The following is a 19,289-nucleotide window of genomic DNA, read 5'->3' on the forward strand; positions in this document are numbered from 1 at the left end:
CCTGCAATTACGAGATTTGCAACTCACTTCCTCACGTTGCAATGTCTCAATGGTCAACATAGAAACTTGCAGAAAATGTTTTCCTCTGATGAATGGTCTGAATCTCGGTGGGCTCGTAGACCAGATGGAAAAGACACCAAAAAGAAAGTGTTAGACACTTATTTTTGGAAAAGGTCTGTAGAGCTTGTGAAAATTACCGAGCCCCTTGTTAAGGTGCTAAGGTTGGTGGATGGGGAAAGATTGGCCATGGGCTACATTTATGAAGCTATGGATCAGGCAAAGGAGCAGATACGGGCAGCTTACAATGACAGGTTAGCTAAATATGGCCGTATATGGGAGATCATTGATAACAGATGGAACAATCAACTCCATCGTCCTATACATGCAGCCGGGTATTTTTTGAACCCAAGGTATCACTATAAAAATCGGCCAGGAGATCAGCATGATGGGGAGGTCAGAGCTGAATTGATTGATTGCTTGGAGCGCATGGTCCCTAACCATGTAGACCAGTTGGATATACATAGACAGCTTACTATTTTCAATCAAGCAAGTGGTACTTTTGGCAAAAACTTGGCAAAGATGGCAAGAGATGTGGACCAACCAGGTAAGCAATTCCAATTTCCATTTTGTATTTCATTTCAAGTTAAAATTGTTTACGTTCTTTACAATTCAAATTATAAACTAAGTTACTAATTATTGTCTTTTTCTTTGCAGCACATTGGTGGGAGTCATTTGGTGGCCAGTGTCCTCAATTGCAAAGGTTTGCAATTAGAGTCCTCAGTCAAACTTGCAGTGCTTCAGGTTGTGAGCGCAATTGGTCTGTTTTTGAGCGCATACACACGAAGAAGAGAAACCGTTTGGAACAAAAACGATTAAATGATCTTGTTTTTGTGCAATACAACCTTCGACTGAGGAGGAACCAAATGATGAGCAAATCACCTGATCTAGATCCCATTGTGTTGGACGATATTGATCCAACATCAGAATGGGTGGAGGAGACTGAAGATCCTGTGTTTGAGGCTGATTTTGATATCGACATGGCTTTAGCGGAGGATGAGGCAGATTATGTGGCGGCATCAGAACCAGGATCAGTAGCGGCATCAAGGAAAGGCAAGGAACCAATGGAAGGCACTAGTCGTGCAGGTCGACAAACTCGTGCTTCCACTAGGTCCACTTCTATTGTCATTGGTGGCATTGATACTGATGTTGCAGATGAGGCAGAGGCATCCTCAGACTCTGAACCAGATGATGTCTATGTAGCTCCTGATGATGATCCTGTGTCTAGTAGCGGTGATGGACTTGATGATTGATCATGTGTACACTGTAGACTTGTAGTAGGCCAATGGCCTCATAGCTTGCAGCATTGCTTTTGGACTTTATAGGCCATTTAGAGCCTCATTTCTTATGTATTTTGCTATTTTGTCGATGATATGTATTGCACTCGGTGCCATTTTGATATATTCACCTTTGCATGGTATATAAATGAGCAAACTTTGCATATTTTGTCTCTATTGGCTTGGAATCATGGTTTTACATCTTAAAAATAGTTTTGTTTCATTAAAAATTAATTATTTAATGTATTTTTTAAAAACCGGTTCGTTTAGACCAAACCAGTCCCGGTTAGACCGGTTCCGGTCGGTAAACCGGTTAGCTAGGTGGACCGGTTCGGTCACCGGTTCCGGTTTTAAAAACACTGATTGTTGTATGGTGTGTCTTCTCCTTCTACTTAGCCTTGTTTTTTATAACTTTTTGTTGAGCTAAATCCCTAACCTTAATCTCCAAAGTGGTTGATGGTTGAGATTAGATCTCACCTCACTTGAGATCAAGGGTTCTGATTAAAACATAATTACTTAAGTAAATACTTTACTTTTTCTAATGTTTCTTTAGTTGAATAAGCCAACATAATAATTATGTGTTTTTTCTAAGTTAGACTTGCCAATTTACAAATGCAACTTGCTCACACTAGAGCAAATTTCTAAGGAGACTTTGGGTGACATTTCCAGCCTACACACTTAGGCCTATGCAAAAGTACATGCTCAAACTACAAACATCATCAAGAACATTTTCCCAATGTGGGGGACACGTTTCCCCAAAAGGGGTGCTTGTGGGCATCCCCTATGAATTTTGCATAAAAACAATAAATTTATTAAATTATGAGTGGAGAAGCCTAATATTCAACCCAATGTTGTGTAATTAATGGTAATGTTAAAATATTAGAGTAAAAGTGGCATTTTGCTTAAATTTCTAACAATACCATTAATTGTTTTTGAATGTTTGAGAGTGGTTCCAACCTCATTGAATTTCATATGGAGAAAGTAGAATTTTAGATCCCACTCAAAATCCAACATACTTAATAATTTTGAGGATTTCAAGATTGGGGGGATCGCAACGTTTCCATTGGATTCTATCATGTATGAGGGTATGGAACTAGCATTTAATCAAGAGCACCAAACCCTCTATGTACCTCAATGTTGGTGGTATTGATTGTTGAACACCCCTATCATGACCCTAGTAAAAATGTACCCATCACTTGAACAAAATTTCAATTTGACATGTTGAGCTTTTTCCATCTTATTTTAATGCTTAGAGGCTAATATGATGATGAGGATCCCAATATGGGCAATGATTTTGATAATATGTAGATATTTGTTGTAGCATGATTTTTGGATTATAGAGGCCATCTAGAGCCTCTTTATTGATGTACTTTTGGTTCAAAGATGGATTGCAATAAGTGTTATTTTGGTTATGTGCACTCTTACTTGCTATATATATGATAAACTTTGCTTATTTGTGTACACTAATTCGGATTCATATGGATGCTCATGAATATTTACATATTTTTTTCAAAATTTGAATATTTATGCATTTTTGGTCGATTGGCTTTTTGATCCCTTTTTTTCCCAGTTTCTAGTTTTGGAGTCGACTGGTTTGATGGTCGATCCGATTCTGATAAAATTGGTTCATTGTACATTATTCATTTTCAGTTTTAACTTCTGCATCTTGACTCTAGATACTGATTTCATATTGAGTCTTTGACTCGTCACTTTCTACTATTTTTGAGTTTGAGTAATTTCAATTTACAATTCCAGTCTTCAAACTTTAGTATCTACTATTTTGCCTAGTGCTAATCAGATTCTAAAATAATGAATGATGAATTTAAATCAATGTAGATTCTACAATGATGAATGATAAATTTAAATTAATCTATACAATATTTTACTATTTCAATTTTCGTTGAATCATTTATGATGTATGAATCAATGTATTTCATTCTTGAATTTGAATTTCATTCATATATATATATATATAGATGTCCCAACATTATATATCCCAACATCCCCCAGTCCCCTCAGAATTTCTCTAAATTCAGGGGTGCTCCCACACATCCCCCCTCTACATCTCCCCGTTCCCTAACATCCGCCCTGTGCGTCTCCCTAATCCCTGACATCCCCAGGTCCCCCCTGAATTTCCCTAAAATTTGGGGGTGCTCCCACATGTCCCTCCTATGCGTCTCCAATTCCCATGTCCCCCCTCCCAGAAACTTGGTCGAACATTGGGACAAATACATCTATTGCCACATCTGTGGAGATTTAATTCAAAGTGACCAGTTGGATTAATTGGGTTAGATTTGAGCTAGTATGGGACTGATATCTATGATTCTATATAGCCACCTGTTCACTATCACTTGTTTTTGGTTAGGGTCATGCTACTAACTTTCACAACAGCTTGAGTTTTGTAAACGGAATATTATTAATATGCTACCGATACCATGATGCTCCGCTGCATGGTCCACTCCGTTGTGTACAGGAGGATGGTAAGTTCCAGGCTTGAAGCTAGTTTCAGATTGCGTTTTGGAAAGATGTTTTATGCTCTACCCCAGATTTCATGTTGTGATAATAGCTTATCTGCTCATTTTTCAGTAATATGCTTTGATGATTGATGGAATAAATAAATTTGAACCAGAATAAAAGAGCACTGGGCATCTAACAAAAAGTATCTGGTCCCATTCTCCCTACAAAGTCCATTTTGCAATTGGAAATGTTCCTTGATTTGAAGATTGTCCACTTCAGCACCTAAATAACCCTGAACCCTATATATGAATTCAAATCACACTTTTCACAAGCAATGTGTGTGAATCCACCATTAACTTGACCATTTAATCAGATACAAGGATAGGATATACGAGCATAAGTACAACTGGAAATTTCCTCATTCATATATATTTTATAAATAGCCCCAACAGATAGTTCCATGCACCACGAGAGGTCAAAGGATCCATTCCCACCAAAAGTCCTTTAGGGTTACCAGCTGTGCATTAGTGGCTGATGGTTCATACCGTCCTCCATCTGAAATTCCGGGGAAGAGGGAGGAACTCCACAAAGTTATTCCTTCGAAAAAAAATAGAAATAAACTACTCACACACCGTTTAAATGAAATTTCATGTGCACAAGCAACGTAGGCATTGAATTGAGGAAAGATGATGGATTGAGTTGTTTCCGGTTTTTGTTTAAAAGTGCTTCAAGAAACATACCCCCTGAGGAGCTGCACTGCCACTGCAAAAAAGAGCAGACTGCCTTCATTTTAGATGCCAAGTCTTAGGGATAGCTGATTCACCGGAATTGCCCAAGACTTGCATCTGGCCTCATCCGTTTGGTTTCGATTTTGATTTTGAATTGGAAAAGCTCATGCATTAAACATGAATCTGTGCTTATTAGGTACCACATTCTCACTGTGGCTTGGGAGGTCCACATTGACCAGCAGACAAAAGCAAGATTCAAGAATGGACAGGGCTAGCACCATGGGCAGATCATAGGTCAATGTTTTATAAAACCTGCTTAAAGAAATATTCTCCAACAAGCTGACATGCAACTATCATAAACCCATGTTAACTCCAGATCTATTAAGCATTAAAGGATAAAAAAGACACTGAGATCTGCAAATCTCGTCATGCTTAAAAGATCTGCAAATCTCTTCGTGCTTAAAAGAAGATCTGCAAATCTCTTCATGCTTAAAAGATCTGCAAATCTCTTCATGCTTAAAAGAAGATCTGCAAATCTCTTCGTGCTTAAAAGATCATAAATTAAGATAGATCTGCACTAGTGTGTGTATATTTTTCCTTGGAAGTAATTCCTCATGAAACTCTGGGGCACTTCTCCCCATTCTGAGGCTGGTACCCACCATAGTTGGTGGCATAGACTTAGTGTGCCTATGCACATGGAAATCAAATTGGTGGCCTGCACAGCGAGCCGGATTGGTATCAATGCCCTGGCAACAGTGGTAACAACCAACTGAGCTGACTCTCCTAGCTTGGTGCAAATACTTATTATTTTCTTAAATTTCATATTTTACATTATGGATTTTTTTATACATATTTTGATCTATAAGCACAAATGTGGCATATATCAATGATTTGGATCTGTTATATTTTAAATTTTTGTATATATTATATTGGACGGACTTATGCCACATCTCACCTCACATTAGCATGGATATTAAACATCTCTCCTGTACAGGAGTAACCATTTATCCAAAAATTACCCCGGGCTTGCATCTGGCTTCATCGCTTTGAAATTCATGCTATGCTGGCAAAGCAGACCGCAACAAGAATGGTACCCTGGTTATCATGTTTCATACTCGGCAATTCTCAGTTACTGGAAAGGCCAATAAAGCACTTCATGCATACAAGCAACATAGGCCTAGAACCATGGGAATATCGTGGAGTTATTATTTTTATTTTGTATGTTTTTTATTTTATTCTATTTTGTTGGCAATGGAAAAAACTGACATTTTACAGATCGCCTGATTATTTAGAGGCAAATATTCTATTCAACCTCACAAATGACATAAACTCCTCTGCTATTTAAATTCGATCCCTAGGGAAAATTTAACAGAATCAAGACCACAGCACAAGCCCTAACAAAGCCAGAAGCTGCACTGAAACCCCGCAAATTGCCATGAAAATGAATGAATGATACGCTTAAAAAACAGAAAGCAAACAAACCTTGAAAGGCGAAGAAGAAGGAGAAGAAGAAGAAGGCCCTGCCCCAGAGCTGTCACCGCTACCGCCTGCCCCTCTGCCTCCTCCTCTGACCCCCTTCCGATCGCGAACAATGGAAGCCACCCTGCACAAATTCACACCTCCGCCTCCTCCACACATCCATGTTTTCTCCTCCCAATCTCTCGACATCGAAACCATCCCCCCGCCTCTAATTCATCTCAAATCATCCCCGGCCCCCTTATCTTCACAGATCTTGCTGCCCTGCCATCAACATCCACGAGCTGTCATTTTCCTCTTCCAATTACTATAACGGAAGGGCAGGGTTGGGATTCGAACACATGACAGGACGTTGCGATGCTGCAGAACACGTCCTGCGTTCGAATCCCGTCGGTTGCCACGAAATGACCAAGGGATAAAGACGAATTACCTCAGAATAGCCTACGGCGAAGGCGACGGGAATGTGCTTCATCCATTCTCGGCTGCAACAAAAACAACAATATAGAAAAATGCTCGCCGGCTCTGTTATCGGTTAAGGTCGTGGTCACACGGGCCGCCGAGTCAGAGAAGGAGGAGGACAGAGCTGGACTATAGGAGTGAAAATTCGAATCAGTAGAAAACAACGCAATGCAGAGAAGCGGACAACGAGAACAGATGGAAGTCTCATCACCAGCACGCAACCATGGTTGACCTCGTCATACACACTGTAATTATTTCTAATTTTTCTGTTATATGTTATCATGACCGATGGTTACTGCTGCCTACTCTAAACTCGAGTTCCCACCCTTGGCAAACCCAACCCCCTGTAGTTCAACTACTTAACCGTACGTATATAAGTTTTTTTCAATGTGGACTGTGAAGTCCACTTCAACACCAATCATTTTCCTACCAGTTTGGGACACCTGTGGATTTATTTTATGTGGAAGGCTTTTATATAGAGGGGGAACAGATGCATGCTGTGACCGTGGTGATAGTAGGGTCTTCACCGTAGGAACGGGATTGTTTTTAATGGTGGAACTTTGACATGTGGTATTTATATGGTTATTAGTTTTTACAAATATGGAGGATGGGAGGGTAGGATATATGGTTTTTACGAAGATGGATGATTGGTGGGTTAGTTTTACATATATAAATGGGTATATGCAAGATAAAATGGTTTTTAGGTTTGAATTTAATTTTTGCATTTTTGAAGTAGTGAAATTGGAGAAATATTTTATTTTGGAATGTGATGTTTTCATAAACATGTTGTTAACATCGGTTTTTTGGCATTGTCTTTTCACTGAGGGGGTTGTTAGAAGGTTGGGTCACCTCGTTATTGAATTGCAAAAGGTGAAAAACAGGGAGTTCTTTGGTCCCATAGACTATTTTTAGTCTCATGGACATTAAATTTCATTCATTCATTCAATAATATAATTTCTAGTAAGATAGCCCCAAGAGTTAGCTCAATTGGTCGAGTTCTCGTTGCGAAGTACCTCGCAAGTTGGGAGGTCACGGGGTCAAATCTCCTCAACACCTTTGTGGTTAGGTCTTGCTTGTTTGGCTGGTGAGTAGGTCCCTACGGGTTGATCAGCCTAGATTTTCCCATGGAACTGTGGTGGTACTCAATCTTTGCAAATTAAACAACGTAAACTTATGACTTTTAAAAATTACTAGATTTAGGATATTGATGCAAGTAAGAAAGATAATTGTGGCAATAGGATTAGCAAGAATAGGTCCCTACGGGTTGATCAGCCTAGATTTTCCCATGGAACTATGGTGGTACTCAAGAACTCAAAAGGATTAGCAAGAATAGGTCCATTGTGGCAATAGGATTAGCAAGAATAGGTCCCTACGGGTTGATCAGCCTAGATTTTCCCATGGAACTATGGTGGTACTCAAGAACTCAAAAGGATTAGCAAGAATAGGTCCCTACGGGTTGATCAGCCTAGATTTTCCCATGGAACTATGGTGGTACTCAAGAACTCAAAAGGATTAGCAAGAATAGGTCCATTGTGGCAATAGGATTAGCAAGAATAGGTCCCTACGGGTTGATCAGCCTAGATTTTCCCATGGAACTATGGTGGTACTCAAGAACTCAAAAGGATTAGCAAGAATAGGTCCCTACGGGTTGATCAGCCTAGATTTTCCCATGGAACTATGGTGGTACTCAAGAACTCAAATTCGTAGAAAATTTATGGATGGAACTGTGTAAAAGATTATATCATGTCCATCAAAATAATCTTTTAAAATCTTCTACAAATATGAATCACTGTGGAAATCTTCATTCTACTAAGAACTCTAATTTTGATGTTGAAATTCAACTAAGTAACTTAAAGAACCTTTTAATAATGCAAATAATAACAAATTCCTATTTATAAAATATAAGTAGCTAAATAAATTTAATCACAAACTTTTATTAAACAATGATGACGGAAAATAATCTTTTTTATTAAATCTTAAACATATACTATTTTTTATAAAATTTCACATCATTTTTCACATTATATATATATATAAGCCTTGAGGATGGTTGAGTTCCTCTCATTAAAGCACTTTTGCTATTGAGAAGTCATGGGTTTAATTCTCTCAACATTCTCGAGATCAGGGTATGTGGTTGAGCTAGCAAGAAGTGATCCTTATGTGGTTGAGCTAGCAAGAAGTGATCCTTTTGAGTAGATCGGTGCAATACAAATATTATGTGGACGTAGTGGTCATTAATCTGAGAATTGTTAACCACATAAGATATATATATATCTTATATGGTTAACTCATATATATATATATATATATATATGAGTTAAATGGTTGAACACTATATGTCTACTCCATATAAATGACCCAAAAAATTATATATGTAATGAGTTAAATTAAAATATATATATATATGTAATAAATTAAATTAAAATAAATATATTTTAATTTTAAACTTATATTAAAAGAAATTAAATTCTTTAAATTATAATATTTCCTTAATTTTTCTCATTAAAAAAATCACCTTAGAAATTTACTATTTCTCAGCACATGATCTCCATATTGATCACCCAATAAATTTCTCAGCACATGATCTCCATATTGATCACCCAAAAATTATATATGTAATGGGTTAAATTAAAGTAAAATTATTTTAATTTTAAACTTATATGTGTTAAAAGGGGTTAAATTTTTTGAATTATAATTTGTTTTTCAAATTTTTCATTAAAAAAAATCACTTTAGAGATTTATTATTTCTCTTGCACATGATAAATTTAATTAAGATAGATCCATGTTTTCTTTTATATACACGTCATATATTAACTCTATTTTGATTATGAAAAGAATTACATATCACCTTTAGAAATTTGATCTTTCTCTGCACATGGTAAATTTGAGATGGATGGAAGTTGGTGTTTTCTTATATATCTGTGTGTGATGCAGCTCCTTCTAGATACTAGCTTATCTATATGAGTTGAATGGTTGATGAATGTCCAGGCATTTAAGATATTGATATAAATAAGAAAAACAATTGTGGCAATTGGTTGGCAAAAATTCAAAACTTAGTATTGGAAGTCAGTTACATGACTAAAAATGAGTTACATAACTAAAAAACATTTTAATGATGTAAATAATAATAAATCCTCATTTATAAAATATAACAAAGAATATTCATGTTTATTAATCTATGTTTATTAATCTTGAATATACGTGTAATATTTTTAATTAAAAAACTCCAAAGTGTGACACGCCCTTTCACATTATTTTATTATATATTTTTATAAATATGTAATAGGCTAAATTAAAGCAAAATAATTTTAATTTTAAATTTATCATATGCTTAAAAAAGTTAAATTCTTTGAAGTATTTTTTTTTCAAAAATTTCATATATTTTGATATCTCTTTGCACATGATAAATCCTTAATTAAGATGAATCTATGTTGGTTTTTTTTATATGTATGCATGTCATATCAATATATTAACTTTATATTGATTGTGAAAAGAATTACACAACACCTTAAGAAACTTGATCTCTCTCTACACATGATATATCTGAGATGAATTTATGTTGGTTTGTTTATACATATGTGTGTGCGCTATGTGTTTACTCATATTGATGACCCAAAAAATTACACATGCCCCTCATGCTTCAAGCACACCATTGAAATATTTTAATGATAAAAAAAAAAATTAACTTTCAATTGTTTATGGATATATAAAATTAATAATGAAATATTTTATTTATAATTGACAATGAAATATTTTATTGTTATTAATATTTTAGAAATGTTACATTTCAAATTTGTAAAAGTTATAATTTATAGATGCCACATATCAAATCTACAAAAAAGATTTATCACATAATAAGGTTTTTTTTACTTTCCTTAGTCTTTATATCTAGAATTTATTTACTTTCTTACTTTTTATATTTTACTTCTCTTAAATTTTATATATAATTTTGTTTGGTGAGGAAATTGAATTATTTTATTTATGTTCAACATTGAAATATTTTTTTGTTACTAATATTTTTCCAAATGCTATGTTTCAATTGATTAAAAGGAATTCCGCATCTCTCTCATGTTGAGGTTGTAAAAAGGCCTTCTCAACACAACAATAAATATTTAGTGTTTTTTATGTTTTTATTGATTTTAATGATTTTTCAACATATCTAATTTTTGAGATTATAAGGGTAAAATTGTTTGTCGATACCATATATTGTGGGTGTTTTGAAAACTTTTGTAGCATTGGAATTTATCTATATTATTTTTTGTGTCCATTTTCATTATTTTCAACATGTTTTAGGTTAGATTTGACTCATCAAATATTGGTGATGCTTTGTCGAAAAAAGGCCAAAACAAACATACATATATATATATATATATATATATATATATATATATATATATATATATATATATATATATATATATATATATATCAAGTGGTTAGGAGAAATGTTGTTATCCTCCTGACCCAAGTTCAATTCTTGCATATGACATGTTGAACTCATACTGAGTATTTCTTGTAATGGGTTTGAGCCTTGTTGTCTGAGAAATCCCTCAAGGACCAAAACATGTATATTCCTCATTTGGAATATAAAGATACTTCTCATGGAATTCTTAAAAAATAAAAAATATAAGAAAGAAAACACACGCACACACATTCATCATAGAATAGTATTCTTTGGCCTTCTTGCACTTAAATGGAGAATTAAAATGTGAATACCTTGTTAATTTCCCACATCTTCTCTAGGTTTTCCAATAAAAACGAAGTATTCACTATCAATGACAATAGTCATTAGTGGCCCCATAGGACTCGATGGGAATGGTTCTTATAACCTCCTTGGGTGCCCCACCTTAGTGGAAAGTATTGAACTAGTAGAGTTATCCTTTATGCTCCTACTCCATATATATATATGTATGTATGTATGTACGTATGTATGTATGTATGTATCTATCTATATATATATATATATATATATATATATATATATATATATATATATAGAGAGAGAGAGGTTGGGGGCATGGTCGTTGGGGGGAAAGAGGTTGGGATGTTGAGTGCATTCTTATTTTTTCACCACATGGGAGATGTCGTGTGCGTTATAATTATTTAACCACATTAAGTGCATAACAAGACATCAAACTTAAAGCATAATAATGACGTGTAACTCACTAATTGCGACGTGGTCAAGGGATATATTGGTGCAACTCTATAACAATTGGCTCGATGTTTCTTGTTTTTTTGTGTTTCTACCTTAGCATCTCATAAGATTAACTCCACTCCACAAAAAAACTGGAGTTTTTTTTATTACCATTCAAGGGTAAACCAACATGGCATTCCTTCAACTTTACCTAAGTTCAATTTCTAGTGATTTAATAGTTGTATCCTTTTTCACTTAGTTGGAAATTTCCCTAGGAGATTGGTCACATTCCCCCAAATAAAAATAAAATGAAACAAGAAAGATAAAATTTCTAACTATTATTTATATTCCACGAGGATACCTTGAGACATGGGAAAGGTGCAAGGTTCACACCTTTATTCAAGAATATTGGTAAAGGAAGTGAACCCTCATTAACATAAAGATTGATTAGTTATATGATGATTATAATAAAAGTGTAAAGCATCTTATTAATGTCTTTTTAAACTGATATGTTCCATTGCAAATACATTGAGCCCTGTTGAGGACAGGGGAGAACCAACGCTAAGAATTCAAACACCTTCCCTCATACATGCACATATAAGGGCTCTACACTAGATTGAGTTTTACAATGGGATCAAAAGCAAGGATTGAGAATGAGTGAATGAACTATGCAAATCTATATTTTTTGCATGGTAACGTCTCATGCCAAACATTGAGCTACAACATGATGACCTTTCCCTCCGTCCTTTCTGGCTAGTATACATGTGTGTGTGAATAATGATTGGAATAAAATTATAATGAAACACATGTTTTGTTGTATCTCAAAATAGAATTTACCACTATAAAATCTTCATCCCTTACCATCTCTCTTCATGTTAAAGTGGGTACTAAAGTATTGCATTTAGACACTCTTAAAGTTGTTATGGACTGGTCAAATCCCACTAGCATGATTGGATTTCAAGGGTTTCATTCTATAAGGTGACCAAGGTTCAAAACTCGTGGTAGTCGAGAGAAGACACCCAAAAAATCCAGTCATGTTAAGGGTTGGTGTGGCCTAGGTTGGGTGTCATCTTTAGATGATTTTGATGGCTTAGATGCCTTTGGTTTATGGTTTCTTAAATCACGAGATAATCCCACAAGTCATGGACACACTGGCAAAAAAACAAAATGTAACTATGGATTGGAGAGGATCCTTTATGAGCAAGAGTTTGAAGGCAAGGTCTTCATCAAAACTTTGATTTTATTCTATTAATTAAAGAAAAGTATAATTTTTTAAGAAGCTTGTTTGAAAAGTAAAATATAGATGGTTATAAGCAATTGCATTTTTTATTTCTGATAAATCGAATGTAGTTTTTGGTTAACATGTTAAAGATGCCCATTCTAGGGGGGCAATAAACATTATAATGTTGTTTTTTTCCAAAAACAGTTTGAAGATTATGTTAGTAACTTGTTTTCTAGGCCTACTTGGCATGACAATATATATTTTGCTTTCACGTTTAAAATATCAAATATAATGATTTATTTTCTTAAGCCATTATGAGTTAAACACTAACGAAATGCCCCCATGATCGACAATGTTTTTGCATTTTCAAGCAACTTTTATGACATATCTTTGCATATAATTCTAAAACTTCAATCCCACCACTCTAAAGTTACAATTTTATCAATTCATAATTATAAATTATATTATTTTTAGTGTCCAATTCCATTATTTTCAATGTGTTTTAGGTTGAATTTGACTCATCAAATGTTGGTGATGCTTTATCAAAAAAGGGTCAAAACATTGTTTAAGTATCCTATTGTGTGTGTGTGTGTGTATTTTCATCCCTTTTTGCACTTCAGTAGTGAATGAGAATGTGAATACTTTGTTAATTCCCCACCTCTTCTCCAGGCTTTCCCATGGAAATGAGGTGTTCACTATTAGCGACAATCGTTGTCAATATATCCATAGGACTCGGTGGGAATGGATCCCAGCCTCCTTGGGTGTTATGCCTTAGTGGAACGGATTGAATTAGTAGAGTTATCCCTTGAGGCTCCTACTCCATATATAGAGAGAGAGAAAGAGAGGGGGTTGTTGAGTGTATTATAATTTTTGCACTGTATTAAGTGCATGGATGGACATCAAACTTAAATATTGAAAGTAACTTGTAACTCATTAATTACGATGTGGTATAATGATATATTAGTGGAGCTTTACAACAATTGGCTTGACTTTAATTTTCCCTGCAGTTCTACCTTGGTTCCATATTGAGAATCCCAAAATTATGTATTTCTAAGTTTTTGAGCTTACTCTAGCCAAATATTAGGTGATTTCATATGAATTTATGTTTTGGATGGTGGGCTAGCATTAAATTAGTGAGAGTTTACTACATTTGGCTTAAGTTGATTTCTCCATACATCCTGTATAGCTTTGCATAGGAATCTCTAAATGAGATGTCCTGTGAGGTTGACCCCGTTCCATGAGATTGACCTTATTCTATTGAAAAACATGGAATTCCCTTTATTGTAATTCAATGATGCAAGAGCATTCTTCGTATAGGTTAAACCCATCTTTGACCTCTAGGAGGTTTTGGAAAAACACCAAAAGGAGTGGATTCCCTTAATCAAAGCTTGTATTTTAATAACTCTAAAAGGATTAAGTTTGTCATGTAGAAATGGATTTGTCTCACTAGTTGATATATTTTTTCTTATCCAAGCACATAGTTATAAGGATAGTCATAAAACATAGATGCTTTGTTCCATCTTTAATGGATCTAGATTAGCCTTGTCAATGTGTATTTAAATGCAATTGGGCATTGAACAGGGGGGTTGGAGGAGTTTGAAATGGATTGAAATTGAATGAATAAGTGTTATTTTACATTGTCTCCTTTTCCCTGTATATTATGTTCAAAATATCTTAGTACTCTACTATTTAAATCTTGATTCAAGCTTGGTACAAGTATTTTGAGTATAAGTTATGAAGATTGAGTTTTGAAATCCTTGTGCTCACTAAATGGGAGGTTGTAAAATTTTATCAGTGATACATGTTAGATTTGAATTATATTCCTATCTTAATGTATTGTGTGCATAGATTTGATTGACATCTTTATACAATTGAGGAATGACATGTGGATCAAGGTTAGTTGAATTGATACTCTAAGAATGAGAATAGGTGATCTTGGATAGAGGAAGAGTATTAGGGAGATTGTAGAGCACACTATGTAAATTGGCATTGATTCATTGCAATAAGAAATGTTATTGTGACATGAACATAGTGGATGCAAAAACACGGGTTTTGTAGGTTGTTTTACCCAAATACTTGGTGATGGTCCATTGGGAATGCATAACATCTAAGAGACTTTTCATGTAACATGTACATAATAATTGGTAATCATCGTTTCATTGGTGCTTGACCAAAACACTAGTCTCGACAATGTAAGATATTGTAGAAATCCTTGCATCATTTAAAAAAGAGTTATGCTACACAAATTGTATGCATAGAGGACGTAGAACTGTGTTGACAAAGGCTAAGAGTATAGTTGAATCCTGAGGATAAGGTAGGTTGAAGAAGTGAGTTTGGTATTCAAACTTGTCCAATGTGTGAAGGCCTCACATGGATAAAGTTAAGTGCAATTGGTATATCATTCAAACTTAATCAATCACTAAGTGTAGTTGTCATAGTATCGTAAGTGTGAATAGATAAGCTTTTTTTTAATACAAGTTTGTACATTTGCCCTACATCAATGTAGTGAGCTACATCATTCAAGAGTGTTGAATAGGACGTTACTTCAATTTACCTAATTTCAATTCGCAATGATTTAATACTTGCACCCTTACTCAACTAATTGGAGTCTCAGAAGCAATACATCTGAGAATATTAACTCCACTCTAATGAAAAAATTAGAGTTTCTTTTATTATCATTCAAGTGTAAATCAACATGACATTACTTTAAATTAATATGACATTACTTCAACTTTACCCAAGTTCAATTTGGCAGTGATTTTATACTTACACCCTTTTATAATTATACTGGCATCCTTTTACAATTAGTTTGAAAATTTCAAAGCATGATGTCCTATAAGACAAAGCACATTCCCAAAAAAATTGAGTTTTATTTTTATTTTTTGAAACGAGGATAGATTTTTAAACTAGTATTTATATTCAATGGGGATTACGTCAAGGTATGGGAAAGGTATGAGGTTCACACCTTTATTCAAGAATATTATTAAAGGGTGAACTCTTACTAACATAGAGTTTGATTAGTTATGGAATGGTTATAATAAAAGAGTAAAGTATTTTATTAATGCTTCTTCAAATTGATTTGTTTGACTGAAAATATGTTGTCTTATTGAGGACAAGGGGAAACTAACTCTAAGAATTCAAACACCTTCTTCATATATGCACACATAAGGGGCTCTACACTAGACCAAGTTTTACAACGGGATCAAAAGCAAGAGATAAGAAGGGGTGAACGAAGTATGCAAATATAGGTTGTCTACATGGTATCATCTCATGTCAAGCACCACACTACAACATCACGACCTTCCCTTCTCTCCCTTGTGGATTGCATACATATGTGTGTGTGAATAATGATAGGAATAATTACAATGAAAGAAGCATATCTTGTTGTATCTCTCTTTATTTTAAAGTGTGTATTAAAGTATTGAATTTAAAGACTCTTAAAGTTGTTATGGACTAGTCAAATATTGTTGTCATGATTGGATTTCGAGGGTTTCATCCTGTAAGGTAGATAAGGTTCAAAACTTGCAATAGTTGGGGGAGAAACCAAAAAAATCCAACCATGTCAAGGGTTAGTGTAGCCAAGTGTGATCCCTAGGTGATTTTGACGACATAGATGCCCCTAGGACACAATTTCTTAAATCATAGACTAGTCTTACAAGTCACAAATACATTGGCAAAAACAAAATTAAAAAATAAAAACAAAAACAAAAATTAAATAAATTAAAAAAATGTTATTGAGATAATTGTTATAAAAAATTAAAATAAAATAACAAAGATAATTTTCTTTATTTTTTTTTTTTTTTTGTTCTCTTGCTCTGTCCATGTATCTCATTATTTGATCTGTGGTGTCTATCGTTCCAGTGACTACTTCAGTTGTTGTTATTAGATGGAACCCTCCCTATGGTGTGCCTTTAAGCAAGCAACCTGTATTGAATCTATTCAATGGTGCTTCTAGAGGTATTTCTTTTAAAGATGCCATGTAGTCTTTATCAAGATTTGGTGGCTTGGGAGGTACTCCAAGCCATAGGGTTCAGGGTTTGGAGGATGAATCACGACAAAAGTACTTTGTGGGTTTGGAACCCAAGCTTGGGGTTTTGTACTCATAGATGTGGGGCCAAAACCATGAGGTGGTTGAGTGATTTGACACATGGAGGTGTTAGAGGACCCTTAAAGGAGAAAGGAGCAGCGAAAATCACTCAAATTAGAGGTCTTTATCATGAGATATTAATTTTTATGTATGTTGGTGGGTTTTTGTGGCTCACAAGTTAGGTCGGATTGAGGTTTAAGAGTGCCACAAGGGAAGTTAGATAACACCACATGGAGCCACATCTTAGCATATAAATATAAGGTGTGTGTGTAGAGGTGAAAGGCATCATCCAAAGTGAATCTCCCGTAATGATACATCAATCCGAGGTAATTGCAGCTCAAGAATAAGGCCGATGGTGAAAAGAAAGATTGTCTTAAGTCTATTTGTGTCTTTTTCAGGGGCTAAGTTGGAACAGAGGGAAACCACATACCTTGAGCAAGTTCTAAGTGCTTGTGCATGGATTTTGGAGGGTCTTTCCTCCCTGTTTTTGTAGACTAAGATCTCAAGGTAAGTGCAGAAGGGTCGAGCCATGTTCAATACCATAAGAAGGGTGTTGTGAGGCTATTTCAAGGTTGGAAATAAGCCTAGGCACCAGCATGTGGGAGTAGAGGATAAATGGAGGAAGGTCATAGCCATTAAGGGATTGTTGGACCAGTTTTGGAGGGTTGTAACAAATTTGTTGGATGTATAAAGCAGTGAGTGAGCTACAACAATATGCACATCCCAGAGGTATGTATTTGTTGGTGTATTTATGTTGAGTTAGATGCTAGTGGATGTAGTCCATGAAGGACATATTGGAGAAGGACGTTTGTGGTATTTTGGAGGGCACTAAGAGAGTGTTCCTTGTGAGCCCTAAGTGTAGTACATTGATGGACTAATAAGCTACAAGGAGTGGCAAAATTGATAAGCTCATTGACTGATCTTTGAAGGAATAAAGAAGGACGTCATAAAGGAGCAGTGATTTGTATATGAAACTACTTGAGGATTATGATAAATTACAAGTGATTAAATTAGGGTATTTTGAGCCTCTTATGTCAAATTCATAAACACATAAACATGAATTAAAATTTTAGCTTTTGTAGAAAATAGCAGACAACATCACCATAAAAGCAAACACAACACAACAAAATGATGAAGGAGTTCACCCCTCCTAGGCTACATCTCTTGGTCCAGCTTCCAATGGTTGGGCCTCTTTCATTATGCTCATAAAATGGCGTTTACATCAAGTTACAATACTTAAATGGATTTAACAATAGCTCCAATGGCTTCAAAACTGTCAAAAATCCCTATCTAGCCTCTTTTTGCTCCCACAAAGGCCAAAAACTAAGAAAGTTATGATCTCCCCAAGTTTAACTGTTATTCGTTCTACAAAACACCCCTGTCTACAAACCGTCCTACAAATTCGCCCCAAAAATCACTAACAGAGCGACAATTTCACTAATTTGCTGACGCAATTTGTGGCCTCATTAAATTTGCCATTAGCCCCTTATTCTAAAAATCTCGGTCACTTAGCGCCCATTCGAACACGTTGGGGACCGAGTTTTGGGGGCTTTGTCTGCCTGTGCGTGCTTCCGGTCATGTGGTTTCTGCATAGAACCCGGGGCTAGCCCCTCTTAGGTTAGCCCCTTACACTTAACGTGTATGGTCACATTAACCCCATGCGATTCGGGGTTGGAGCTTAACGTTGACTCCCTCCCCAAATATACGCCAACCATAACATTTATATAACGTTTTTTCCATATTTTTTGTTCAAGTAATATGGTAGCGCGTTGGTTTGGGTTTCATCTTATTGGAATGAGGTTATAAGTTCGATCCACTGGAGTTGCAATTCCACTCTTAACAAAATTTTGGTGGCCATAAGGATGCCATGTGGCAGCCTCTGGTTGGGCCACGTGGCAGTCTTTGGTTGGTCCACCTCAACCAACAATTAACCAATCAAATCGTGCTAAACAAACACCAATCAGCTACCAAATGTGGCCAATGAAGTCTAGTCAACATGTCATGTCAGCAGGCCCAGTAAGATGTACGGACTGCAGACTGGGTAACCATGTAAACTGCCTTTTTGGATTTTTCTCTCTTTCCTAAAACGATAAGAACGTGTTTCTGGGAGCATACAGTTTCTGTTTTTCGCAAAATGAATTGCGTCAGATTCAGAACAATGAGCTCTACACGATCATTCAAGTTTCAATGCATTCCGACAACTTTCAAATTTGAGCATAATTTTTTTTATCTAGGATCACTCCTCCCCACTGGAAGCTTTTGGACCCCCAAAGCTCTTTATTACTGAACAATTAGATGAGGGTATAACCCCCTCACCCTTCCAGTCTCAACCGACTAGAATTTTCCTGAATTCAACAATTTGAGCTTTTCATGAAAACAGATCTTTTTCGTT

General features: G+C 35.4%; 1 protein-coding gene across 8 annotated transcripts in view; it reads right to left on the bottom strand.

Annotated features, from left to right (window-relative positions):
* LOC149140188 (uncharacterized) overlaps positions 1-6,716 on the bottom strand; it is a 71,178-nt gene extending 64,462 nt beyond the window's left edge. For 2 of the 8 annotated variants that reach the window (XR_016264159.1, XM_089447123.1), the window contains exons 1-2: positions 6,426-6,715; positions 6,002-6,259 (exon numbers count right to left, since the gene is read on the bottom strand). Coding sequence is in view for 4 of the 8 variants with exons in the window: in XM_089447123.1 (XP_089303249.1) it covers positions 6,002-6,196 (195 nt within the window). In the remaining 4 variants the exon portion in view is untranslated. Of the gene's footprint in view, positions 1-6,001; positions 6,260-6,425 lie in introns of all 8 variants that reach the window. The other 6 variants (XM_089447128.1, XM_089447127.1, XM_089447125.1 and 3 more) reach the window with 5 other exon arrangements.
* Positions 6,717-19,289: the final 12,573 nt, after the last annotated feature.

The sequence above is a fragment of the Pinus tabuliformis genome, chromosome X (assembly GCF_031772625.1).
Source record: "Pinus tabuliformis cultivar Carrire ecotype Pingquan chromosome X, CPIR1, whole genome shotgun sequence".
Classification (NCBI taxonomy): domain Eukaryota; kingdom Viridiplantae; phylum Streptophyta; class Pinopsida; order Pinales; family Pinaceae; genus Pinus; species Pinus tabuliformis.